Source organism: Micropterus salmoides, unplaced genomic scaffold (genome assembly GCF_014851395.1).
Source record: "Micropterus salmoides isolate LMB-PRFRI ecotype aquatic unplaced genomic scaffold, ASM1485139v1 Ms_hic_scaffold_3, whole genome shotgun sequence".
Classification (NCBI taxonomy): Eukaryota; Metazoa; Chordata; class Actinopteri; order Centrarchiformes; family Centrarchidae; genus Micropterus; species Micropterus salmoides.
In genome coordinates, this window is record NW_024042261.1 from 33,648,512 (window position 1) to 33,673,603 (window position 25,092).

Consider the following 25,092-nt stretch of genomic DNA (forward strand, 5'->3'; position numbering starts at 1 on the left):
AGTCTTTTCATTTCATCCTTACATAAACGATCACACTTTTTCCTGCCTGCACATCAAAGGTGAACTCTGGGATGTAATGTGCTTAACTGTTTGATTGGTATTAAGACGACTGAACAGAAACAAAGCAGGAAGCACATAAGCTTCAGCACAACTCCAAGAAGTGAGTTCAGAAGAGAATGAAGTGGACAAATATGGATTTGTGTATGAAGGGGGGTGGGGGGGGTGGGGGGGGGGGTCATAATAATTCTCACAGCAACCCATATTCACTCTACCCTGCTGGGAGCATTCCCAGCATGATCCATCTATGCCTCAACTGGCTCCATGGCAACCTCCAGGGTCAGGGATCACTTGGAAAGGTTGCTTTTATCTGCTAATGAGGTCGGTACCTGGGGCTCCATGTCTCTCTGCCTCTGTCTCTCCGTATCTCATCTGCACTCAAAGGCGGGGGGAGAGGTGGCTATGAATGCCTGCCAAGTGACACTAATGCCATCTTCACTCATCTCCACCCTGGCCTCCAAGCTGCACTCTTTGAGCGTGGGATGGGGTGCGAGATTGCCGGGTGGGAGGGTTTACTCATATTAGGTTCTGCCCTGTAGGGAAGATAACAAACGGCTCCAAAATTGCTGTCCCCCAGTCTGGCTCCTCAGTGTGAAATAAGTGTTCACATGCAAATCGACAATCGCCCCACAAGCCCTATGGATGGTGCTGCCAGTACTGTCACTTTAGCAGTTTGATGGATTGCCTATGCACCAACGTGGTTTGTGTAGTGTTGTGCTTACTGTTAAAGTGGCCTGTGATTGATGCTTCTTACACACAAATTAGCTTTGTGACAGATCAGTCAAACAAACCATGTGATTAACATTCACCTTTTTTAAATCACTAACAATTTAGAGAATGCAAGTCAGTATAGCCTCTGAATTATAAAACAAGCGTTGAATTAGACACGGCACTTTCCATTAGGCTAGCTATTAATGCCCCTGGAAAACACACGTCCTTCACCAATCTGCTCTCACTATATCACACAAGGCTCACTGGCCCATGTGCCCCTTCAATGGGGCAAACAGGCATCCTCACCAGCCCCCGTCCCTCTCCCACACCCCCTTACTCTCACACACACGCCCCCTGTCATGTTCGCAGGACTGAGAAAGGAGTCCATTAACTCTGATTTAGTGGCAGTGTCATGCGGTCCCCTTTGTGAGGTGGTGACATTCAGTGAATAGGAATCAGAATTTGCTCCCCCTCCTCCTCCTCCATCTTTCCTTCTCTTGGCTCCAAGATCAGGGTATGTGGAAGGGTAGGAGTGTGAGGGGTTCAGAGTTGTGGCTGGGGGGGTGGGGACGTGGACTAAGAGGGTTTTGCTGCCACATGTCTCTGAGTGGCGGACTCTTTGTGCATGGGCCAGCCTGTTTGTTTAGCCTTTCCTCAGAAAGCTGCTTCACACATTGGTGCCTCATACAGAGGACCGAAGAAACATGCTCAAGCTCTGAGAGGTGAGGGGAGAGAAAGAGAGGAAGTAAAAAAAACAAATACGTGCTTGAGAAGCTGGTTATGGATAATGTTGGACTTTGGTTACTGTTGTACAATTCCATTTTATTACATGGATCTTATGTTCATTAATTTGGCCATCATTCCCATCAGTAATAATGACGTTGTACTCAAGGTGCGCAAAGTTAGTTGTGATGATATTGGAACATATCTTTCAAAAGATGTCTGACAAAGCACATGCAGTCAGGAAATCACACTGGTGTTAAACAAACCCCAAGGTTAGTAAAACTCATTTGGAAGAGAAAACAAAGGCAAATCCAACTTCATGACTCAACTTTAACCTACCATACTTGCTGTAATTGGTTTACACAGTTTTCGTGGTAATGAGGGAATACTGACTAACTTTTAAGGCACATTTACCTTTGTTGTTTGTCTCCAATTTAAGTGGTTTAGATAATCTGTTTAACAGTTGTTTATAGCCTCTGTGTTAGTCTGACTGCTTTTGTCTTGAAGCAAACACTTTCATGCTTTCAGGAATTCTCTCCTATGACAGTTAATCTATATTAAATTTCATTACATTTACAATTGCTTTATACACTCACCGGCCACTTTATTAGGTACACCTATTCAATTGCTTGTTAACACAAATAGCTAATCAGCCAATCACATGGCAGCAACTCAATGCATGTTGAGTTCAAAGCGAGCATCAGAATGGGGAAGAAAGAGGATTTAAGTGACTTTAAACGTGGTGTGGTCCATCCCATTATGTTCACAGAGTACCCATCTTCTGATGGCTACTTCCAACAGGACAATGCACCATGTCACAAAGCTCAAATCATCTCAAACTTGTTTTTTATACATGACAATGTACTCCAATGGCCTCCACAGTCATCAGATCTCAATCCAATAGAGCACACACTTCTGGTCGCTCTCTGAGGTCTTCAGGCCGAGACCTTTTAACTGTTCCAAGAACACGTTTTAAAACAAGAGGTGATGGTGCTTTCTTCTCAACTACTACTACATTTAGTTAAGAATATTTCAATTGAATCTGGGTACTGTTAATATTCTGCTGTATGTTTAACTGAGGTATTCTGTCTGAGCTATATCTCAGATAAAAAGGCTTTTCTAGAATTCTAGGGAAATGCAACATGCTTGCACAAATTCTGGATTGTGGATCGCAGTGGCTCTGATTTTGGGGGGTTCTAATGTGCTCTTTGCTAATACTGTTTTGGTGGGGAAAAGCTCTCTCAGCAGAAACCTCTTCCCTGCTCAGATTATTATTTTCTGCCATATCTAGAAACATTTGCTGTAAATGGTCAATTTCTTGATGAAAGTGTCTCTGACATAATTGAGAAAACAAATCCCAAGGTGCATTACGCCAGTATTTTATTTTAGTGTAACTTTAAATCAGGAATTAGTTCAGGGATATGATCACAAACTTTTCAAGCAACCAAAAGAAAGAAATCCAGAATTCTTGGCCCCAGCATCTCGGTCACAGTATGCCTCTAAAAATGTTTATTTCTTTGGGAGGAATATTGAGAAATCAAGCTTCCAGTACCATTTAGTAATAAAACATAAATGGAAGACTACAGACAGATGATGCATTGGATACTGAGATTTTTAGGGTATTACTTCAAAAAGCTAAGAAAAATACTGGGCTGAAAGATTTATCATGTAATATCTCACAGTTGCAGACAGCTAAATCTTAAGGAATCTGAGATTTTAACTTCACAAACAACTTATGTTGAGTCATTCTTTTTCAAATGTAGTATAACTCATTTTTCAAATACAACTATATCTTATCAAGCCCTGGAATGATGGTTGTTAATCAGAGATATTGGCACTTATCTGAAAGAATGTAAAGTTTATTTTTGTCTTTGCATGGAGTTTAAAAGTTGACAATGCTGAGTTTAAACTGGCCCCACAGCTGTTACCCATTGGTATCAATGGTTGTTGCTCATGACATTTTGAGATTCCATCCATTGTTGAATAAACTCTCGCACCAGCCAGTGACAGGTCATGACAGGCTCCTACCTCTGGTCTCAGCAGTGTCGACGCAGAAGGTGAGCAGCGTCCACGTGATAAATGGGAAACAGGAGGGCAGAGAGGTCAGTCTTGATTATTCTACCCCGCTCTCTTGGAAAACAAAGTAAGAAAATATTTACACAAACAGGAAGCTTAGAATTTCCTAATGATTGGAAACACATTGAGCATATTTGTTGCACACACACATATCCACACATGCTGCATACACACATATACACATGCACTAAGTGGACTAAGTGGATTTTGTATAAGAACAGAATACTGACATTAAAGGTTTGAGAAAGATTTGAGGAGGAGTAGAGTCTTCCTTGACATTCCCGGATGGTGGAATGTTACAACCCAAACTTAAAGCTCATTAATGTTGTTAAGTTTAAGCATCCCTCCAGCTATGTTAGATCAACCATAATAAGTTGCAAGTTTATGGACCTTTGCTCCCCAAATGTCTACCATGTTGCTAATTGCGTACATCTGTGGCTAGTGTTTTGATGTTTTGTCTCACTGTGCAGCTGTCCTTTCCATTTCCAACAGCCTCTGGAAAAAAGTGGCATGGCCCTCCAGTGTCCAGCCCTTAAATGGAAGCCATGCATGTGGTTTGTGATTCAGAAGGAGAGCTTTGCGATTTGTACAAAGTCTTACATTCGATTTACAGACCAGCACTGCTAAGTTCTTGACTGTAATCAAAATAAAGAAAAGTACACATTGAGCCTCCAGCTAATAACACAGAGCGGACATTTGCTAGCAGACTTTTTTGGCACAAACATGTTGAACAAAGGAAAGTGTTGTGAGTGTCCTAACAATTCAGGAAATTACCTAAATGGCCATCATTGAAATAAACATGCATCTTCTGTGTTAGTTAAGTTTCTGGTGAACTTGTACATGTATCATTTGCTGAAAAAATATTTTGTTTGTGTATTCTGAGGTTGATACCTTTTGCAGATATTACAGCCCCACAAAACCATAAAATTACTTTGCATAAACCAAATATAAATATAAACCTTAATAAAATGAGATGAACGTTGAGCCTGTATTTTATTTTTCTCCTTTTATTTACTGCGATCATGTCAAACTGGAAACATGTGGCAAGTGGCTCTATACTACACAAAATCTCCATCTTAACAATTATTTTTTTATCCATTACTGAGTACTAAACACCCCTGTGTAAACCGTCCATTATCATTCTTCATAGTTAAAGCCTGTTTAGCTGTTCTTGTCTTTATTTGGTGGCACAGTGTATGTTTATCCTTTTGATACTTATTATACCACACTCACCATTTTATTGAATACAATTTAGCATATTGACTTTGTGTGCTTTTGTCTGAATCTTTTTGTGTTTGTAAGTCTCCGTTTAAATCTTAATGGGAGTTTGAGGTAGTTTATTTAACTGTGCTCTCGTGAAAGTTTTGTGACAGAGGGAGTTTGTTGAAATCGGATAGCAGCCGTCCATACTACTGTATGGTGTCTTGTAGTGACATCAGAGGAGGGATCAGCACAAATGAGTGCTATGTGTACGCCAGGGAAACCTGATCTTCAGTAATTGTCAGGATAAGGCGAAGGATTGACCTCTGCCATGAACCATATTTTCTGAAACAACACACACTTGAGCTAGCTTTGAAATAGCCTCTTCTCCAGGACTGGAGTGTGGAAGCTAGTCAGCAACTTTTTAGTGTAACTAAACAAAGCCTCTGGTAATTTCATCAGCTCACTCTTACATTCTCAGCCAGCAGATAGCTGGTGCCCTGTGCTCTCCCAGACTCCGTCCCTCTGCTGGCTATGACATCACATGCCAGCAATGTGAGGCGTGAGTTCATCTGGACAGGACCAGGATGTTCCCCACCAGCTCATTAAGCGGGGCTTGCTTTGTATTTCGAAGTACTGTTTTATTCACATCTAATAAAATCAACTCCCCCCTCGTAGTCATTTATCAAAGCACTTAATAAATCAGTTCAAAAAATGCTGTTGTTGTCTTTTGTATGTTGGACCTCAAAGCAAATGTGGTCATTGTTATTGTAAGCAAGCATCCAAGAGCGTTATGTTCTGTGTTTTCAGGACTGATCCATGGAAAATGTAACTACATATTCATGTGGCTGTCACTAACTTCAAATTACCAAATACACAACATCTCTCCTCCCACTGTCTTTACATCCCTCTATCCATCCAGACATGATTTGTTTGTGTCTTTGGTGTTGTGACAGCTCGGATCCTGCAGCATTCAGCTTACATTCCTTTTATCCCAGATCCCCCATGGGTCAGCCCCACCTCTCCCAATCACTGCCCCAGTGTGAGGGAATCAAGCAGATGGCAGGCAAGTCCATGGTTAAATGACATCCATGTCATGCATACTGTACAGACTCCCTACAGTTAGTTCTTAACAGCAGCTATGAAGTTATTGGTTCTCATCAGAAATCCTGTTGCTCCAGCCAGAAAAGTCAGGAATCTGGTGGAGAAAATGATGATTCCATGCCATCAGTGTTGAAGCTGTAAGGTAATTGAATTTGGATCAAAGACACTCATATTTTTCAAAAAGGTCTAGAGAGCTGCTCAGTTTTTAGTAATAACCGAAAAGCTTCCAGCGTTGACCTCCACTGCCCACTTCTCCCCACATCAATCTGAAATCCCTGCTTTGAAGGGCTCAAGTCAACGCGGTCACTCACTGATCGAGAGAGACAGAACTAAAAATAGAAAAAAAGTCTGGGATTTCTTAACTTGTAACCTATTTCTCCTGCACATAAAAAAAACATACTTCTGACATACAAACATAGATAAATGTAAAAACCTTTTAATGTAAAACTTTGGTACAAAGACTTGCATCTCATTCAACAAGTTCTGTCTGACTGTTCTGATCCAGAAGAAACACATTTATGGGCCACATGTTTGGGAGGCCTCTCCAACACTTTCTTCCTATAAAGTTGATTGGAAAAAAAGGTCGGGGCCATGGTCTGTCATTGCGGACAGAGGTCTGAGATAACTATAAGGTATAAGTACTGTATGTTGAAGTGGTGCTGTGAGATGTTTCTGCTTGTAATAAGTGGTGAAAGTGTGCCCCCATGTGTTAGAAATATTCTTTGAATTAAAAAAGTTAAAAACAGTCAGTCTTTCTAATGAAAACTATAAGCAAAATATAAAAGCAATTTAAAAAAAACAGAAAGCGGAGTAGTAAAACACAGTAATGTAATCACAGACAGCAATAAATAACCAAGTTTTGGGCAACCAGCAAATGATCAACATTTGAAAATATTATAATCATGTTAATTTAAACCTTTCAATTCACATACTTTTATCAAAGTCACTTCCTCTGTCCAGATTTACGCATGCGTCCGATAGTGGAGGACAAATGCAAAGCCGACCTCTCACACAGTGAAAGAGGAGCGTCTGTTTCTGTGTCTGTGTCTGCATCCATTGAGGAGACAGACGTGGATGCAGAGGTTGAGTTACACTGCTCCAGTGACACATCACTTGTACATCCACTGTGGAGATGTAGGGAAGTCTGTGGAGAGACGTTTGCATGTTTCTCCTTTCCAAGGCCCTCCAGGTGGGCCTGGAAAGTAGAGGTCTGTTGTTCCAGGGAGAGGAAACTCTCCTGCACCTTGTCAAACTGCAAATAGAGAGGTGTTTTTAGTCCTGGTGGAACTCTAAACCCATGAAAACATTACATTGTGCTGTTTTTCTACCAGGCAGTGTTAAGTATACCTGTTCAATGTTGGACTGAAGCAACAGTTCTGGCCAGACGGACTCACTGTTGCTGCTCATCCTGTTGCTTATGTGAGTGTGACTCCAGGTTAACTCCTGTGAAATTGCAGAGGCAATTTTTGAGTGAAGATGGCACAAAATATATGAAAGTGGATTTTGAATGCATGAGGAGAACTTTACCTGCAGTTGTTGTGTGCTGTCCTTCAGATGAATTTGACAGCACTGAAGTCTGTCCCTGTAATGACCCAACACTGCAAACAAAGTCTTTGCCAAACACATAAGAGTATTATAACATTTATTTTTTTAAACACTCAAAGCCAACAACAACGCAAATCACCAAGATTCTTAAACGAAACTAAGAAGACAGCTGTTGTCGTTGTAGGCCAGCCTTAACTATGGAAATAATCTGGTAAGAATATATTTCTTTGTTGTGACTAAAAAGTTGTAAAAGTAATTAATATTGACTGAAATCTAAATTAAAACAAATCCAACACTATAATACCGGCACCACAGAACTTCAGTAAGACCTTCACACCTGCTTACCTCTGCGTCTGTCTGGGCCAAGGCCAGGTCTCTGTGGCCTCGGCTTCCCTCTTTGGTGAGCGTGACCCCCATGTGCAGCTCTTCCAGCTGAGCCCAGAGGCCGTGTAGGCCTTCCAGCATTTCCTTCACACTGGCTTCAAAAGCCCCTTGCACCTGGACGAGTCTACACAGTGACCTCGTCCTGTCAGAGAGGATTGTGCAGTGTTTATCTGGCTGGATGAAGTTTCCAAGAAAGCAGGTAACATGTACACTATGTTGAACCTCACCTCTGCTGCAGGTAGGTGCGTATGAGATTCACTTTGTCTATTAGTATAGATTCTTGTTCCACCTTCTTCAGTGTCACCTCTGACCAAATATCAGCCTTCCCAACTATGAGAGACACTGACTACAGTGAAAAAGAGAGGATTGAGAGGGGTGGGTTTAGTTTTGTGGGTTTTTTTGGTAGAAGCACTTTTAACTACCTCTGCAAAATGTAGGCATCATGTGGCTGTCCAGCACATGGGATATAAACAGCCAACAAAAGTCATATATTAATTTATTTGCGCATAATGCTGTCATATAAAACTTCAAGAGTTGAAGATAACTTGCAGGAATCTACTTGTTGTATTTTATGTCCATTCTCCACTGGCACATCTGTTCTACACATGCAGTTGATATACCAGTATACACATAAGTGATGTATTTTGATACAGTTTAAAAATGCCAAAAAGCATTGAAAACAATACTGATTCTGCAATTGAGATTTAAAAATACATTTTTGGAACATTCAAAAAAAAAACAAGGAGACCAAAAACAATGTATAATAAACTGCAACACCTGACAGTTAAAAGATACATGGCCTTGCAGCACAAGCGCTAGAAGGAGGAATATGAGACAAAAAGTTTCGATAGTGTCCTTTTTATGCTGTAATGCTCTGGGCAAAAAAAGTTTAGCCCGAGGCTGGTGCCTGAAGGAAAGGCAGTGTTCTTAGCCCAGCATGTCAACGCATTTGTATGAATTAAGCTCACAGCTGTACAACTCAAAATGCTGTCTTGCTGGGGGAGCTAGTATTAAGTAAAAAAAAAAAGAAAGGGGAAGAAAGTCTTCTGAATTCATCGTTTGGCCACTGCAGCTGTCTGCATCATATTTCTTGGCAGCCCATTCAATACTTTAACTATTTCTCTCTACAACAAAGCGTTGCACCAAAAGACCAACAGGATGACGGACTCACTGATACGACTATCATAGAGAAATATTCATAGCGAGTGCTAAAACGCAGACAGGAAATACATAAGGAGAAAAGTCATTAAACTTTCTCTCCTCTGCCAGTCCGATTGATTCAAAGTACACATGACAGCAGCTCAGTGATGGTATGTGTTGCCCCGGGCTAGAATATCTGTGTATGCCTGAGTCCAAGGTCTGATCTCTGTAATAACACCAACAAAGACTTTAGACTGATCTACATGCAAAGACTCACTGAAAACACGGGAGATGACTGGTATTGCTGTAGGCTGCTTGTGGGAGGGAAGGTACTTACTTCCAGCCTGTAGAGGAGAGCCTTTATGTGCAGCACACTTGGGTCTAGCAAGGGTTCCTGAAGCACACACAGCAGCAGGCCATCGGCCAGGGCAAGGGCCAGAGAAACGTTGTGGCCAAGGTTCCTCGACTGGGACATCCTACAGAAATAAGGAAAAGATTATGATTTTTATGAGTCAAAACTATTTGTCACATTTTTTTTCCATATTATATTTTTGTCATTTTGAAAATTGTGACAATATACTTTTTAAACAACAGACGTGAGTACATAGATAGTACATAGTAGATCCGAAAATGGTAAAATGAAGATTCTTATAAATGTCATCATCGTCCCTTAAAATACAGATGTACTGTTTTTTGTTATAAATATAACAAAAAAAACAGTACATATATAATATTTTTGTAAATAATTAAATAAAAACATTTGATTGTAAACAGGTTTGATAATGAAGACATTTTAGGTTTAAATGTTTCCCCATGATATGGATATAGCAGATTTTTAAATGGACATCTGTAGAAGCCGTTCTATGCTCTGAGGTGTTGGGCAACATGTGGCTCCCTTGAGGAAAGGAAACTCCTGATGCATGTAGTGTCCTTAAAATCTGGTCTTTAGGGTGTTTGATACATTTTTGTCCTCTCCATCTGCTGTAAAAAAATATATTATAATATATTAAATAATGGAGGAATGACTGTAAAATCAAGTCTCACCATGAATATTGGTTATTCCTATTTTCAGTCATAACCTCAGGTTGTGTCCTCAGTGGAGGCTCCCCCTTGAATTTAAGGAAAGTCACTGAATAAACATAATACAAGGAAATAAATCAACAGGGTCAAGATTCAGTTCAGGTGGCTGCGCTCACCTGGTTGTGTCCTGGCCGCAGGCAGTACCTCAGGGCATAGACACCACCTCCCATCACCATCCACAGCAAACACACTAACAGGAGCCTCCAGCCCACATCCACCAATAACAGAGAGGAATGCAGCGGCGCATCCACCTGGCAGACCGACCACACTACACCTACTAGAGGAAAACTGTACCAGCCTTTCCAGGGTCGCAGTGTCCTCAAAATCTGTGACCATAATCTTTGTTGTTGCTGACGAACAGCTGTTGTTTGGTATGAACTGCTGGAGTAATGGATGAGACAGAGATAAACAGGAAACAGTTTAAAAGCAACAGAGTGAAAACGGGTTTACTGAAAATGAAAGATGAAAGGGAACACGATTAGTTGTTAAATTGGAAGAAAAAAGAGAGAAAGTAAGAAATATCCCTGAATTTCGTTAGCATTAGAGTTACGTTGAACATTTTATGACACTTACATGAATCTCAAATTGACTGTAATCTAAGAAGGCATGCTTTTATAACAATATAACATGAGATGGAAAGTTACAGATTTTGTGTGCTTCACATTTCATGCAATCAAGTATCTAAATCCAGACTGGAATTCCAGCTGAGTAAAAAGAGGTTAAACCCTAAACCAGCACTCCAGCCCTACTCTATTCAGGTCTCAAGTTAAAATGGTAACAGTCAGATATGAACCTTGAGGAGTGACATGTTGATAAATATCTACCTTATGGAAGTAGAGAAGCATTTGCTGTCAACACAGCAGAGAAATTTACTAGGACCATCCTTTCACACAGACTTCTCCTCTCTGTAGCAGCAGGTAATCAGAGACATGTCTTTTAAAGGTGATTCAAATGAAAGGCCAGTTGTTGAAAGACAAACACATCTACCTACCTCTGATGTCTTCGGCTCCCCTCAGCAGTCACTCCCTCACTGTCCTCCTTTACCTCCTCCATCCATTTACAGGCCAAGCCGCCTCTTTCTCTCTGTCCTCTACCCCCTTGACCTTTGGGGTAGGCAACTGTCAACCGAGGCATGGGAGCGACACAGACACAGACACAGACACAGACATGCTGGTTGAAACGGCTGCAGAGCAGTAACACCTGCTCAATTAGTGATTAGTTCTGTGACATGACAAGCTTGTTAAACTGGTCCTACTGGAAGAAGAAGAAGTTTTATCTAGGTAGTTGCCATTTACTTGTCCTTGCAGGAATGTGTTGAACATAATGATCACAATTGTGCGGAGGACAAGCCTTGCTCCGCCCAGGTCCCCTCCAACAGTCAATTCTTTCTTTCTGAATTACTGTCACACACTTAACACTGAGCTATTATTAGATCACACCATGCAAACAACCTGTTGGCATCAAATTCATCCTCACAAGAAAGAGGTTTACAAATGGAAGAGTGCCCATTTTAAATCATTAACACTCAGACATAATTAAGATTGACTCTGTGTGTTCTCTGTCTGCCATTGTTATTTCACTTAAAATGCTGTATAACTAGTTTGTTTTCTGAGGCCATGCTGCCATCTAGCAGTGAGAACAAGAATAACATCCAGACAAATTAACCTCCAATTAATTCAATTCAATTTTATTTATATAGCACCAAATAAAAACATGTTATCTCACAGCGCTTTTCACAAAAGAGCAGACTAGACCGTACTCTGTGCTCTGTGATATTATTTACAGAAACCTGACGATTCCCAGTAAGACCAAGCACTAGTCAACATAGGCAAGGAAAATTTTCCTTTTAAGAGGCAGAAACCTCTAGCAGAACCATGGTTCAGGGTGGGTGGCCACTGCCTCAACCGGATGTGGGTGAGATCAATTAACCTGAATAGACACTACGAATTTGTTTGGTCACAGCTTGCTCCACAGTTCAACACATTCATAATGAAGTGACTAGGAAACACAATGTACAGATATAAAATAATTTAATTTCACAACATTTGAACAAAAGGACAAAAAAACTTGCAACAGTAGGAATCGCTGTACATGAACCTTTATAATATTCCTGCTATATGTTATATTGTACAAATCTATTGTCATAGACCAACATAAATAACGGGCGCCTAAACAACGTTTTACAATGGCCTTAATTCAGTGCATTAACCTCTGTTGTCATCATGGGGAACACAAAGCACAAGCACTTAACGGAAATCTAAAAGCTACCAAAAGTACTTGGAAGATAAGTTTCAGCACCGGCCATTCCTTGCTCATGAACAGTGTCCAGTAGGACAGGTGACAGGTTTGAACTCTTCCTACCGAGTTTCGTTCTCCGTCCTCACTTTTACTGTGAAGGAAATATGAGACATGCTGACTGACAACATCCCTTACTGGTTTTTACCTTAGTAAAAATGAGTAATGAGTATGCTGCCCTTTAAGTACCAACCCAAAATGAAGTACTTGCGATTTCTTTTGTAGGCCAGTAAACAGATGAATACAGTGACATAAGCCCATATCACACTTAAACACAGCATCATATTAAACTCCTACGCAGCAGGTGCAACCCTGTGATGTTTTCTCTAAATATTTCTATTGTAACACGTGATGTTATGACTAAATATTTTGAACTTTAGTCATTTGTCATCAAGTATGTAACTGAGGAAAACACATTTTGTATTTGGCTCTAAGCCAAAGGTTTCTACACCTGTTAAGACAGAGTTTGCTGGTTGCTGTTTTGCTCTGGTTTCAAATGTAAAAAAATTATATTTTTCTCTTCAGAATAACAAGTATGACGGAAAGAAAGAAACTCTGAAAATGCACATTGTTCTTTTTTTAACAGAAACTTAACACCCCCAGAAAGTTGTTTATCCTGACCTCCAGGGGTTTAACTTCTCATCTTGCTGCATTGATGTACAGGGGAACTCCAGGACCCTGTGACATCGTTGCTGGGTGTGGTTAAACAAAGCACATTTCTGACAACATCCAACCATACCTAGCATCAGAGGTGAAACACACTTGAAACTTTCAACCAGAGAGGGCAGTGAAACACTTCTTCTCAGTCTGGTGCTATGTTACTCTTGATTTCTGGCGCCATTAAATCTTTGATGATAAACTTTTGGTGTCAAAAACAAAATTTTCCCCAAGTTTTAGGTTGAGTGTATCCATGAGTACTTTGTGTGATCCTTGTAAAACCTAATGAAAAGCAAAACATTCTTAACAACCAAAGCCCTCGGTAGCATTGAGGGAGCGGGAAACTGATTAAGTCTGCTTTTCTTAATGTTATTTTAAAAACACAGGTGTTGTTGGGACAATGACAAAAAGATTGTTGGGAAATTCCGCATGTAAACATAAACGGATGTCTGAGACATCCCAAAAAGGAAATGAATGGAGAAAAATCACATCAGATATCATCAACAATATGGTAATATACAATATAACAGATTGTGTTGTTGGATACTCACATTGGGCAAAAATTACCTTTAGAAGGTCAACTTTATATATATATATTTTTCAGTTCTGTATTTCTTTACAGACTTTTGTTTACAAATACTACACTTGAAGAAATTTCTGTAACTATACAAATATGTAAAATGGGCACTCAAAGCTGCGTAAGGACTGAGCAACAAAATGTTTCCACCACTTCAGACTCTTAACTCACACAGTAAGATGATCACTTTAATTTTCCATACTTTCGCAATATTTGGTATAATGATATAATGTCCACTGTTTTAAGCAATTTCAATGAAAATGTTTCTGAAAAAAAAATTACACTTTACAAAACAAGGGTTGAGTTTTATATTTGTTGCTAAAATATTCCGTTCAAAATCAAAACCTTGCATTTTTCTCTCTACTAACTTAATTTTACCAGCTTATTTAATATTTTAAGACTTTATAGACACATAAAACTGTGCTGGTCATCAATTTATACCCATTAGCTCTGTGTGTACATAAGTCTGTATCCATGTGCATATGACTTTTGTTTGTTCGTTTATGTGCGTACAAGCTGCTGAGGTCTACATGCAGGATCAGTCCATGGGTCTCCGCTGGGTTTGCATCTCTGTACAGTTCAGGGTTTTGTGATATGAACTTCACTAGTGCCGCTGCCATTGGTGGTTGTGGTGATAATGTACTGTGTGGTGGGTTGCTGATTGGTTGGCTGCTGCTCCAGATGTTCAGTGTGTGCCTGGGTTGTGTTCTGAGGAACAGTCTGTTTGGTCTCCAGCTCAGTCTGACCCTCAGAAATAACGTAGTGTGTCTGCAGGACCGGAATGAGAACATCTTTAGTTCCACAAGTAGAGATTCAGTTCATACCATGTTTAATACAGAATATTTGCTCTCTTATTCTCAAGGACTCCCACCTGGCACCACACTGCCATGTTTCTAAAAGATGTGTATGCAGAGCAACAGTAATTTATTTCTATATTTTCTCGTATTGGAAAAGCAAACAAAACGCACTTCACATGTGCTTCATCAGACTCACTCAGTAAGGAAACAGATTACAGGTGTAATTTAGCCACATCATGGGACCTTATTATAACAATAATTATTTAGTTGCAGTTTAGAGTAAACACAGAACTAAAAATGCTCATTTAAAGAAAAACATTTTCTAGGTTATGGATTCTACAACCTAAGTTGTATTTGTTGTAACAGGGATCTGTGAAATTCTGATGTGTTTAAACACAAGTCCCACAAAAGTCTCAAGCTTCAGGATCTGATTTTTCTACTGCATATTCATGTGGTGGGCAGTCATTTTTAGATCTTCACATTTGATCTTTTGTCAGGATGTGTGACCACAGTGAAAAAAAATGAAACTGAATCATAGCTTTTCATTTTCACTCACCGTTTTCACCTGGTTGCTGTTGACACCAGATACAGGTGTGCTAGCCTCAGCTATCACATATTGAGCATGAGGTAGAGCCATCATCTGGATCTCAGATGCTGCAACAGTAACATTTACATGTTAACCTAACAGGCAATCATACAGTATAGAGCCATTAAAACATATAGAGTGTGCGTGGATGATATTGGAGCATGTGTGTGACTCACAGTAGCCTCTGTAGTTCCAGTTCCCAGGTATGTAAGCATGCTGCACAGTCCCCTGCTGCTGCTGCTGCTGCTGCTGCTGCTGCTGCTGGGTGCTACTGGTCTGCAAGGTGTGGCTCTGAGCTAAGGTCACAGGGGTCAGCTGGGTGGGGCTCAGGTCCTGACCAGGCTGTTGGGAGGTGGGACTTAAAGGCTGACCTGTGACCTGAAGAAAATGAAGAGATGGTCATAAGTAGGTATTCTATTATCAAGCTTAACATTACATACCCAACAACGTGTGTCATAAAGTCATTACGTGTTATAAATTTCTAATAAACCTAAGCCCATTGTAAGAATAATGTGGATTTACCTGGGTGGCACCTTGTCCAGTGCCTGAAGGCTCGCTGACCTGGATGTGTTGTACCTGGATGGAGTGCTGGCTGTAGCCATGAGGGTCATGCAGCTGGCTCACATCTACTGTCGGGTGCTGTGAATGTGGGGAGGAAGCCTGTGAAACAGATAAAATTACTACCTGTTACTTTTTCTTAAATTTTCCTCAATCCACAACTGGACATATTTCATAAAATTGGTAAACAAAAAACAAAAAAAAACAAAAAGCTACTTCAGAAAATAAAAAGGTAGTTTACCTGCTGATATGTTTGAAAGCTACATGGCAAAGCAGTAATTTGCCAGAACTTTGATACTGGCTTGTGATTTTTTTAAATCCTACCTAAACGAAAATAGTGGGAAAAAGCTCATCACAAATTCCCAGAGCCCAAGGTGACACATTCAGATTGTTTATTTTGTGCAGACCAGGAAGATCAAACTCAAAGACATTCAATTTGACATTATATAAAACAGAAAACGGCAGCAAATTTGAGAAGACAATCAATTCTTCTAGCTCTACTGCCAGGCAGTGTATAACTGTGATTGTACATCAGGATGTTGCTGAGATGCTCAGAAAGCTCCTGGGATACACTAAGTTAAGAAAATTAAACAAATCTAGGTCCTAGATGCTGGATCTTACCGGAGCCACCTGCACCACCTGCAGCTGAATATGTTGCGGCTGGGACAGGCTGCCTCCTGCCTGAGACACGGGTATGTACTGGATCCTCTGATAGTCTCCCTGTGCTGCGCGGAAGTCTGTGGTCAGCGTTTGAGAAAGCTCCGTCATGGCCTGGGTCAGCAAATCTGTGGTCTGTGGAGAAAAAAAGTCATACAGATTTTAATATTTGGTGTATATTAGTTGACCTTCCTTTCGTCCTGTCTGTCATTCTTGCTTGATGATGTGATGAGTGTCGGTGTTTAACATGTATGTTTGTAAATCTTTCTTACCACTACAGCCTCAGCTGTGGTACCGTCTGCACTGATGACAGCAGGAGCACTGCTGATTACAGCTGTAGTCAGAGGAGCCTGGATGGCGTTGGCGAGTTGGGCAAACTCTGGATGCTTCTTCCTGATGTGCTGAACCATCTTAGTCTGAGATACAAGCACACAGAATGTTATTAGTTGGGGTATGGGACTGTCCAAGACACAGCATAATTACTGCAAACACAGACCTAGAGTCAATATCTGTATTAGTGTTTATACAGATTTCCAATGAGGTAAAATACCTTATTTAACAGAGCTTCATACTAACCTTGCTGCTGTACTGTTTGGCACAGTGTGGGCAACAGACTGGTGCAGTGGCGATCGTGCCAGTCAGCTGGGTGTGTGTGCTCAACATGGGGTCTGGCTCACCAGGAGCAGCCGGACGCAACTTACGTATGCTAGGAGGCAATTCTGCCCCGGGGTGGTTCTTTAGTATGTGGGCTTTCCTCTTGCTGGCACTCTTATACACCTGCACAGATCAATTTATTAATAACATCATACTGAAAGCCTAAGTTAAGAGTTTGAGGTGAAGTGGGAAGTTTAATTAGAATCATTAGATAAATAATAACAACATGTCTTTTCCAAAATTCACTGTGACAGGATGAGAAAAACAAACCTTGTCACAATACTGGCAGAAGTAATCCCTGTTGGGCTTGATAATTGGCAGCGTTAGCTCAGGCACATCATCAATCCGCATCTCTGGATGACGCTTGGACAAATGATTGACCTGTAACCAGAAAAATAAAGCTAAGTGTACTGGAATTCAATATTAACAAATAAAAGTGTTCTGTGAGTTGTTGCTCACCAGCATTCCCCTGCGTCTGAATCCCATCATGCACACTCTGCATTTGAACATGAAGCTCTCAAAGTCGGTGGTGGGCATCTTCAGTTTGAGGGATTTGGAGCGATGGATTCTGTCAGCTTTCTTGGCCTCTCTGTCAGGATTGTGCATGCGCTGCATGTGCTCCCGCAGCTTATCTTTCCTCTTGATGTCACATAAGGAAAATATTAGTCACACAAGAACTCACATGCCTTTAAATTAACATGACCAAATGTAATCTCTCAATGCGCCCCCTACTCATCTTACCTTGAATTGTTTGCCACATGTTGAGCACAGGAAGTCCTTGCGGTCAGAGTGGCGTAACATGTGCAAACGCAGCTTGTCCGGCCGGCAGAAGGCCTTTTCACAGTCTGGGCACTGAAAGACCTTCTCTGAATGGAAGCAGCGGATGTGCTTCTTCACCTAAGGGAGACAACATTTTGAGTAAATGTGTCAATTTACCATTTTAAACCAGACTGTTCCTTTGCTTAGTTTTAACCTGCAAAATCAACTTCCCATGTGCTCCCCTAAATGGTTTTGGTTACATCACATGCTAACCTGGATGAAGTCCGTAAATGTTTTCTTGCAGGAAGGACAGGTGAAGCAGCCATTTACAGCATGCACTCCTACGTGGTCTTTGAGCATTTCCAGTTTTTCAAACGTTTCTGGGCATAAGAGACAAGAGTAGGTCCGGTTCTCCGTGTGCACCAGCAGATGGTCCTCCAGGGCTGAGTCACTCATAAAGCTCTTGCTGCAAATGTGGCAGGAAAAGGTGTAGGCATCTCGCCCATGGACCCGCAGGTGCTGATCCAGCTTGTCTTTGTCCCGGAAAGCCTTGCCACAGTGGGTGCATTTAAAAGGACGGAAACTCTTCCTGATGAAAAGGTGCTGCAGTGCTGCATTCTGAGATGGAAAAGACAGAAAGAGGAACTTCTAGCAGAAAATCCCAACAGTGTTTTCTGACATGGATCTGTTGAGACATGGCAAGAGGCTGATAGATGCAATGGAGTGTGCAGGAGGGGACATATCCTGAAATGTCACATGAACATAACACTATGGAAAACGACAAAAGGTGTGTTTTTCTGCCATCCTCCAGGTCTCACCTACCTGCACATCCACCTTTGAGGAACGCACGCGTTGAGGAAGAGAGACACACTGTTGTAAAAGCAAAGCATGGCCACTATGACACAGAATAACAAACTACATAAAACATTTTAGTGAACACAGTGTCCAGTCTTACCCGTATCCTCTTGGCTCGACGCATGTCCTGAGATGTGAGGTGGGCATCTGATTGGCTACTCTGTGCCGGATCGTCCTTAAGTGAAACTGACAGGTCCGTGTTGGATGGGGGGCTGACGGACTCTGGGACCGGTTCCCCCGCAGGAGGTATAAGCTGGCCCTCTGCCTCATTCCCAGTCTCCACCTCGGGCTCCATCTCCACCACCTTCAGCCCGTTCTGAGCTCCCTCCGCTCGCTCCTCCAGCGGCTTCTCCGTCAACTCAAGCATCTCCTGATTAAAAAGGTCATTAAAATGTGGTTATTGAAAAAAGAATGTTGTCATAAGCTAAAAACACTTCAACACAGCTCGTTTTATTTATTATAATTCAATATTTTTTGACAACCCTCATTTATATTTTCTTCTGTATTATTACTTTGCTCTTAGATAACTGTATAAGTACATTTTCCATTTATTGTTTAATGGCAAATCTAATATTATATGCACTATGGTTGCAACTTACTAACAATTATTTCATTACAGGTTAATCTGTTGAATCAATTTCAGTTAATCATACGGTTGATAAAATGGGAGAAATGAATGTGTAAAATGTAAATCACAATTTAAAGTAATCGATTAATCAGCTAAGCATGTATTAATGTGTCTTACCGTTGTCTTGTCCCCAACAGCGTCTACTGGTGGATCCAGTCGTATAAATTTAGGCGGGCGTCCCGGTCTTCTTCCTGTCCCAAATCTCCTCCTGCCCCTTCCTCGACCCCGGCCTCTGGATCTGAGAGAGGAAAGAAACAGTGAACAGGTCATATGAGCTCTACTGAGACACAAATGAAGGACAAGATATAAAATAAGGTGATGAAAAAGGTTGTACCTGGTAACAGAGTTTAACTTGTCATCATGCATGTTGAGATGTTGCTGCAGTTGTTCAGAGCTCACAAAGCGGCGGTTACACTCGTAACATGGCCAGTTCTTCTCTTGCTCCCGGAGCACTGAAGGAACAACAGAAAGTGAGGACCAGGGACAGTTTGTAGTCGGATACGTGCCATCACAGCAGGGCTGAGACATGGTGTTGTTATTAAGCAAAGTCAGCACGTGCAGAGACTCACCTTTTCTCTCTTCTTCTGTAACATTGTGGATCTTCTGATTGACAAACTCTGCATATGATGCCGCATACCATACCTGCAGGAAGACACATCATTAAAAACACAAATTATTAAAGCTTATTTAGACATTTATGTACTGGGACTCAGATGTGGCTTTCCTCACCAACTAGTCGCTAACTAAACTATACTCTGCTGGACTGGAGTGAAAACTTTGTTTCATTACTTTGCACATTCCATGGAAAAGCATACACTACATCATCTGAAGCAGGACAAATGAGTGTACTGTATACGCAACACAACACACAAAATGCACCACACAGGACTGACCCTGAGCTCTTGTTTGGGTTGGATGTTCTTGATGGTTGTGTAAAATATCTCTGAGCCGTACTGATAGGCCACCAGGTTCTGCTCCAGGTGGGTCTGAGCAGGTCTCACAAACATCATCCAGTTGCAGCTGTCCTCATCAGAAAGGTCCAACCACATGTCGTTGGACTTTTCTCCATCTTTCTCTGCATCCAGCATGCACAGCTGAGACAACAAGCAAAAAAAAGATTGGAGATCAGACTGAAAGAGTGTAACCTTAGACAGCACATGCTTGCAACACAAATTTTTTTCCCAGCACTTTCCTGTATTATACCTTATATTTAATAAACAGGGCAAAAATAGAGGTTTCAGGTACAATGGGAAACTCTTCTTAATACAGAATATGGATGTAATAGAGGTGAAATTAATCATGCAGAGCGCTGATTTACCTTCAGATGAATGTAGTGTTCCTGCAGTTCGCTCTGAGGAACCAGGGGTCCCTCCACCGGACCAAACTGCGTGCGCTTTGGGATGCGTCTCTTGGAGAACACCCCGCCCAGGAAACGATCAATGTAGAGGACCAGAGGCAGGCTGGCCCGGGCTTTGGACATCACCGGCCGGTTGGGGATGGGGTGCAGAGGGCCGTGTTTCAGACACACAGAGGGGTTGGCATTATTACACTCCTCACACCCTGAGAGGCCACAGAAAGGAGAAATCAATCAGGCAGAATCACCACAACAGATATAAATGTGAAAACAGATTAAACAGATTAAGAGGACCTGCACAATCTGACAAACACTATCACTATGAAGCTTTTCATTTTAAAATATTACTGAGACAACATGGTTCAAAATGAATTCAATAAAAAAACAGAATAAGTGGCAGTAACTTAGAATGGTACTGGTCTCTCCCCTTAAAGATAATAGATGAGTTGATTATATCAAGTTATCTTGACCCATTGGCAGATTTGTATAACACAATTTGAGATTAAATTGCTTATTAAGAAAAACATTTTGAAGTGCAGAAATTTGGCAGAATTTCAGTCAAAAGGCAGTAGTATTTTTTAAGTATGTTAGTTTGTTGTTTGTTTACTTTATGTTGAGATTTATGTATAAAGGATGCAGCAAAACACAGGTCAGTGCCAAGTCAGAGAGCTGAGTGTATTAAGACTGTCATTTTACTCACAGAGGCTGTGAGGGTTGAATGATTGATGCTCACGAGGTTCCCAGTCGTCCATATCAGAGTCTTCATCCTCATCCTCGTCAGAATCGTCCGTTGAGTCTGTGGCCCCAAGGGGACTGGTGGGGGGGTCCGCCATGTCAGCCATGGAGGCGAGTGAATTGGAAGCAGACAGCTGCTCCTGTGCGTGTATGATAATTTCACAGAGTTCATACTCACTAAACTGCTCTATTTATCTTTACATGGAAGACACTGAGAAGTGCATGTTTGGCTTGTTCACATGTAACAATGCAACAAAAATCTACATAAAAAGGAATAGATCACATTTAAACTGTACCAAGTTAGACCACTGACCTACTGGAACAAAATAAAAATGCTTTTGCTATCATAGTGTAAATACAGCACAAAAGCATTTGGGCTCATGTTTGCTTTTTCCCCTTACTGTATTCCATAATGTGTGTTAAAACAACAATAGACTATTTTCTTGTTTGGAAAGGTAAACAAGGTGTCCTCACCTGGGAAACTGGCTCCAGGATAGCTTGGGGAGCCTCTGCTACATTACTGAGAACATGCAGATTAGCAGCATTCATGTTCTGTCCACTGGGCAGCAAAACTGTGACCTACAAATAAGATTATATTACTTTAATAAGAAACAGGTGGTACAAAGTTAGGTAATGACATGACAGCACCTGGTCAACTCACCTGTTGAGTCGTACCATCCTGCTGAATATAAGCCACTTGTGGCTGATCAGCAAATACAGTCTGAAAGAAAAATTGATGTGAGCACATCTTGCAGGCAAGTGCATCATGTTATACATTTTATATATGAATTTTATGTATACTTTGTACATTTGAAACAATAAAGTATACTACAATACTGTTTTTAATTTAAAAAAAGTTCCAAATATGAATGACATTCCCACAAAATGCTGGGTTTTAGCTACTAGACGTCACATTTGAACCCCACCTGTTCATCAGTGCATGTTTTTCTAATTACAAGTGTCATCTTAATGCTTAAAATCTCAGCTTAAATATCTTTGCTATAAATAAGATTCCTTCTTACCTGAGTGCCATCTGCAGGGTGTATGTAGACCAGTGTATGCTCTGCAGATTCTACGGAGGTATAGGAGTTCCCGTCTGCTGTGTAAACCACCTGCTGCTGTCCGCGGTCCACCTGATCTCCACTGTACACTATCTGGGCCACTGTACCGCCTTCGAAATGCACCTGTAACATGTGTGCACAGGACACAAAACGTTTTGAACCACCTGCAGCATTATTACACTGTGACTTTTTAAAAATCTACTGTTGAACAAATTATTCTATGTGTTATGAGATTCTGTCCTCCTCAAGTCCTTTTGGAGGATAAGGAATCATCTGTGGAATCACTCTATTAGCTAAAACCATAAAAGTAAACAGTGAATTTTGAGATTTAGCAGCAACTAGGATCAGTTCACAGAAGCAAGTTTCCCTATGAGATGCTTAATTTGTCCTCTGATGTATCAAATGTACTGCATCCTTTTGTATTGCTTATGACTCTATAGTGCAGTCCAAGGACGGTTCTGACAGGACAGCAGACCTGTGTGCCGTTTTCTGAATCGTTGCTAGCAGTCTGACTCCACACAGCAGAGGCTTCCTGCTTGGTCTCCATGGCAGCACGGTGCCAGGCCTCTGGCCAAGCGTGTCACCTATCACTTCACTCTGGAGAGAGCCAAGGATGCCTGTAATTCACACAGATAAGAGGATGTGGGTGATCTCAACAATAATAATAATGCAACATGGTGATAATAAAGTAAAATAAGGATGGCTGTTTTTAATTTTAATATGAATTTGAGACTGGCAGATGTAAACATTAGATGTCTTGATGCATCATGTCAAAAATTAACATTATGAAAAATGTCTAAATGTGTATGGTCTGCACTAATCTCATGCCGGGGGGGGAGCTGTTTGTCTGCAACAATGAGGCACTGCAGCAGCAATCTCTCAGCAAAGTGGCACTGAATTCAACCCCACGTGCCATCTGCAACCGAGATTTTGGGTCTCCAGTCAGACAGACAGCTTCGCTCGGCTGACAGGACATGAACACGAGCGGTCACACAAGACTCTCTGCGGGGGTACGAGGAAAAACGCGGTCATCGTTTGCTGACGAGGCCGCCCGGCAAACGGTGTCTAAATACAACCGCATGTCGGAACAAAAGCCACCGTAAAAAATCACGACACTCTAAACTCATTCAGAAATGTAGTTGGTATAATCAATAATGAAGTCGATTCCCCCCTATTTTAACCCCGCAGGTTCTCAGTCCCAACTGGACCATACCACAAAAAACAGCGCTATAGAAACCCGGGCATTTACTGCACCGCAACATTAGCATTACAGCCATATAGTCGCAATGTGGGGTCGACCTTGAAGCCAAACATAACTTGTCAAGTCCAAAGACGTGGACCATATTCTGCGATTTTTAACAAAGGTGGTTTTGGAGGCAGTAAAAGCCGTTATTATTTGGGTAGATCCACCCGTCCCCCCATTCTAGTTGAGCCCAGCCCTTCAAGTCTACCGTGAACAAGGAAGAACGGGCTCCATTTTGGGTGGGACTAACAACAACAACCACATCCGAAGAGACCCAAAGAAAAATATATATTTTCTACTGGTACAAATGCGCTAAAACAACCCGTCGGTTTAATTTCTATAAGCAGAAAGACTACCGAGAAGTCGAGCTATACATCTGGCCGTGAAGCACCTCCTAGTTTTCTTACATTTTGTGGACAGCGTACAAGTTGTTCTTACCTCAGAATGGTAGCTGCAGAGATGGCTGCATTGCATATATTAACATAATCTGCCTAGCAACACACAGGAGGGTGGCTGATGATTGGTGGTTATTTACTCGGGGAGCAAAAGCAAATAATTTAAAGTATATTCTTCATGAAACAGTTTACACTCTGCAGAATTAAATAACAGTTACGATGTTACCGCCAACTTTTTATCAGTCGTGGTTATAACTTAATGATCAATTTTAGTACAGCCGATCAGGAAAATGAAACACCGAAATCGTCCAATTAAATTAAACCTGTTGTCCAAAGAAGTTTCTTGATCTACTGTTAGTTTTTGTTGGCTTAATTTATACTATAAATGTTTATATTTTTGTTGTTTGTTTTCTTGTTTGTTGCGGGGGCATTACAGTATACTTACCCAAGACTTCCGGTGAATACTTTCAAAATACAGTCGTCAAACTGGAGCAATCGCAACTAACAATTATTTATAATATTTAGGCCTACAGGTATCAATAGGATACATAATCATTTTGGAACTAATAGTATTTATTAATAATGTACATGCAATCAAACTATATAAAGCCCTGCACCATGTTAACAGCCCTAAAATAAATCAAGTGACAGATTCTCAATCAACATAAACAAGTCCAGTAATCAATGAGGTTTTAAGTCGTTTGTTTCAACATAGAGGAGATTTTCAAGAACCAATTCTTCCATATGTTCATAAGTGACCGTGACCGTTGATCTCCTATTATTTAGTAGCATTGTGGAACTGCAAAATGCAATTTGTGAAACCGTCAATGCAGACATGATATCACACTTCTGGTGAATACTTTCACATTAAATGAAATCAAACTCAAGCAACCGGAGATGATACTTTTTTTTAAATTATTTAATAGCTTAAATATCAAATCTGGCCAATACAATATCAAGTTGGTAACAAAGTACAAACAGTAGGCTACAAATCACATACTGAGCACAAAGCCATAAAAATAAAGAAACATAAATAAATAATCAGAAATCATTGGGCCTATGAAGGCCTTTGTTTTGAAACCCTGAAAATAAATACACTGAACAGTGTGGTTACTCACTATGACGATATGAGGGCAATGTGGCTGCTCATAATAGTTAAAGGCAGCCTATCGCCTATCAACAACCAAGCAAACAGTATACTGAATGTTCTGGTGAATACTTTCAAAGTGAATCAAGGGTTAGGGTTACGTGTAGTTACGCA

At 41.0% G+C, this 25,092-nt stretch overlaps 2 protein-coding genes across 6 annotated transcripts; both read right to left on the reverse strand.

Annotated features, from left to right (window-relative positions):
- Positions 1 to 5,409: 5,409 nt before the first annotated feature.
- Positions 5,410 to 11,282, reverse strand: si:ch211-151h10.2 (uncharacterized protein LOC567699 homolog). 4 transcript variants are annotated; one of them, XM_038692337.1, is made up of 10 exons: positions 11,012 to 11,152; positions 10,845 to 10,925; positions 10,137 to 10,401; positions 9,985 to 10,049; positions 9,278 to 9,416; positions 8,028 to 8,146; positions 7,762 to 7,942; positions 7,399 to 7,482; positions 7,219 to 7,314; positions 5,410 to 7,123 (listed from the first exon to the last, which is right to left on the reverse strand). In XM_038692337.1, the coding sequence occupies exons 3-10, from the start codon at positions 10,194 to 10,196 to the stop codon at positions 6,815 to 6,817; spliced, it is 1,053 nt and encodes a 350-aa protein (XP_038548265.1). In that variant the 5' UTR covers positions 10,197 to 10,401; positions 10,845 to 10,925; positions 11,012 to 11,152; the 3' UTR covers positions 5,410 to 6,814. The 4 variants fall into 4 exon arrangements, with proteins under 4 accessions (XP_038548265.1, XP_038548264.1, XP_038548262.1 ...); XM_038692336.1 differs by lacking the exon at positions 10,845 to 10,925 and having other exon boundaries at positions 10,137 to 10,398; positions 11,012 to 11,278; XM_038692334.1 differs by lacking the exon at positions 10,845 to 10,925 and having other exon boundaries at positions 11,012 to 11,266.
- Positions 11,283 to 13,415: 2,133 nt separating this feature from the next.
- prdm10 (PR domain containing 10) lies at positions 13,416 to 23,926 on the reverse strand. Of its 2 annotated transcripts, XM_038693492.1 has the most exons (23): positions 23,875 to 23,926; positions 22,669 to 22,810; positions 22,155 to 22,316; positions 21,794 to 21,853; positions 21,607 to 21,711; positions 21,098 to 21,272; positions 20,362 to 20,603; positions 19,937 to 20,137; positions 19,613 to 19,685; positions 19,378 to 19,495; positions 19,161 to 19,281; positions 18,516 to 18,785; positions 17,834 to 18,178; positions 17,543 to 17,698; positions 17,261 to 17,440; positions 17,072 to 17,182; positions 16,724 to 16,924; positions 16,420 to 16,563; positions 16,112 to 16,282; positions 15,455 to 15,592; positions 15,109 to 15,310; positions 14,903 to 15,000; positions 13,416 to 14,317 (listed from the first exon to the last, which is right to left on the reverse strand). In XM_038693492.1, the coding sequence occupies exons 2-23, from the start codon at positions 22,738 to 22,740 to the stop codon at positions 14,129 to 14,131; spliced, it is 3,534 nt and encodes a 1,177-aa protein (XP_038549420.1). In that variant the 5' UTR covers positions 22,741 to 22,810; positions 23,875 to 23,926; the 3' UTR covers positions 13,416 to 14,128. The 2 variants fall into 2 exon arrangements, with proteins under 2 accessions (XP_038549420.1, XP_038549419.1); XM_038693491.1 differs by lacking the exon at positions 23,875 to 23,926 and having other exon boundaries at positions 22,669 to 23,641.
- Between the last annotated feature and the right edge of the window lie 1,166 nt (positions 23,927 to 25,092).

Coding starts and splice junctions, on each gene's coding strand:
- si:ch211-151h10.2 (XM_038692334.1), bottom strand. CDS start 11,154: ATGCCTCGGTTGACAGTTGCCTACCCCAAAGGTCAAGGGGGTAGAGGA. Junction 10,402..11,011: donor GGGAGCCGAAGACATCAGAG/GTAGGTAGATGT, acceptor CCATTACTCCAG/CAGTTCATACCAAACAACAG. Junction 7,943..8,027: donor CGCACCTACCTGCAGCAGAG/GTGAGGTTCAAC, acceptor CCTCTCTGACAG/GACGAGGTCACTGTGTAGAC.
- prdm10 (XM_038693492.1), bottom strand. CDS start 22,740: ATGGAGACCAAGCAGGAAGCCTCTGCTGTGTGGAGTCAGACTGCTAGC. Junction 17,441..17,542: donor CATGTGGCAAACAATTCAAG/GTAAGATGAGTA, acceptor TGTGACATCAAG/AGGAAAGATAAGCTGCGGGA. Junction 16,564..16,723: donor CCAAACAGTACAGCAGCAAG/GTTAGTATGAAG, acceptor CTTGTATCTCAG/ACTAAGATGGTTCAGCACAT.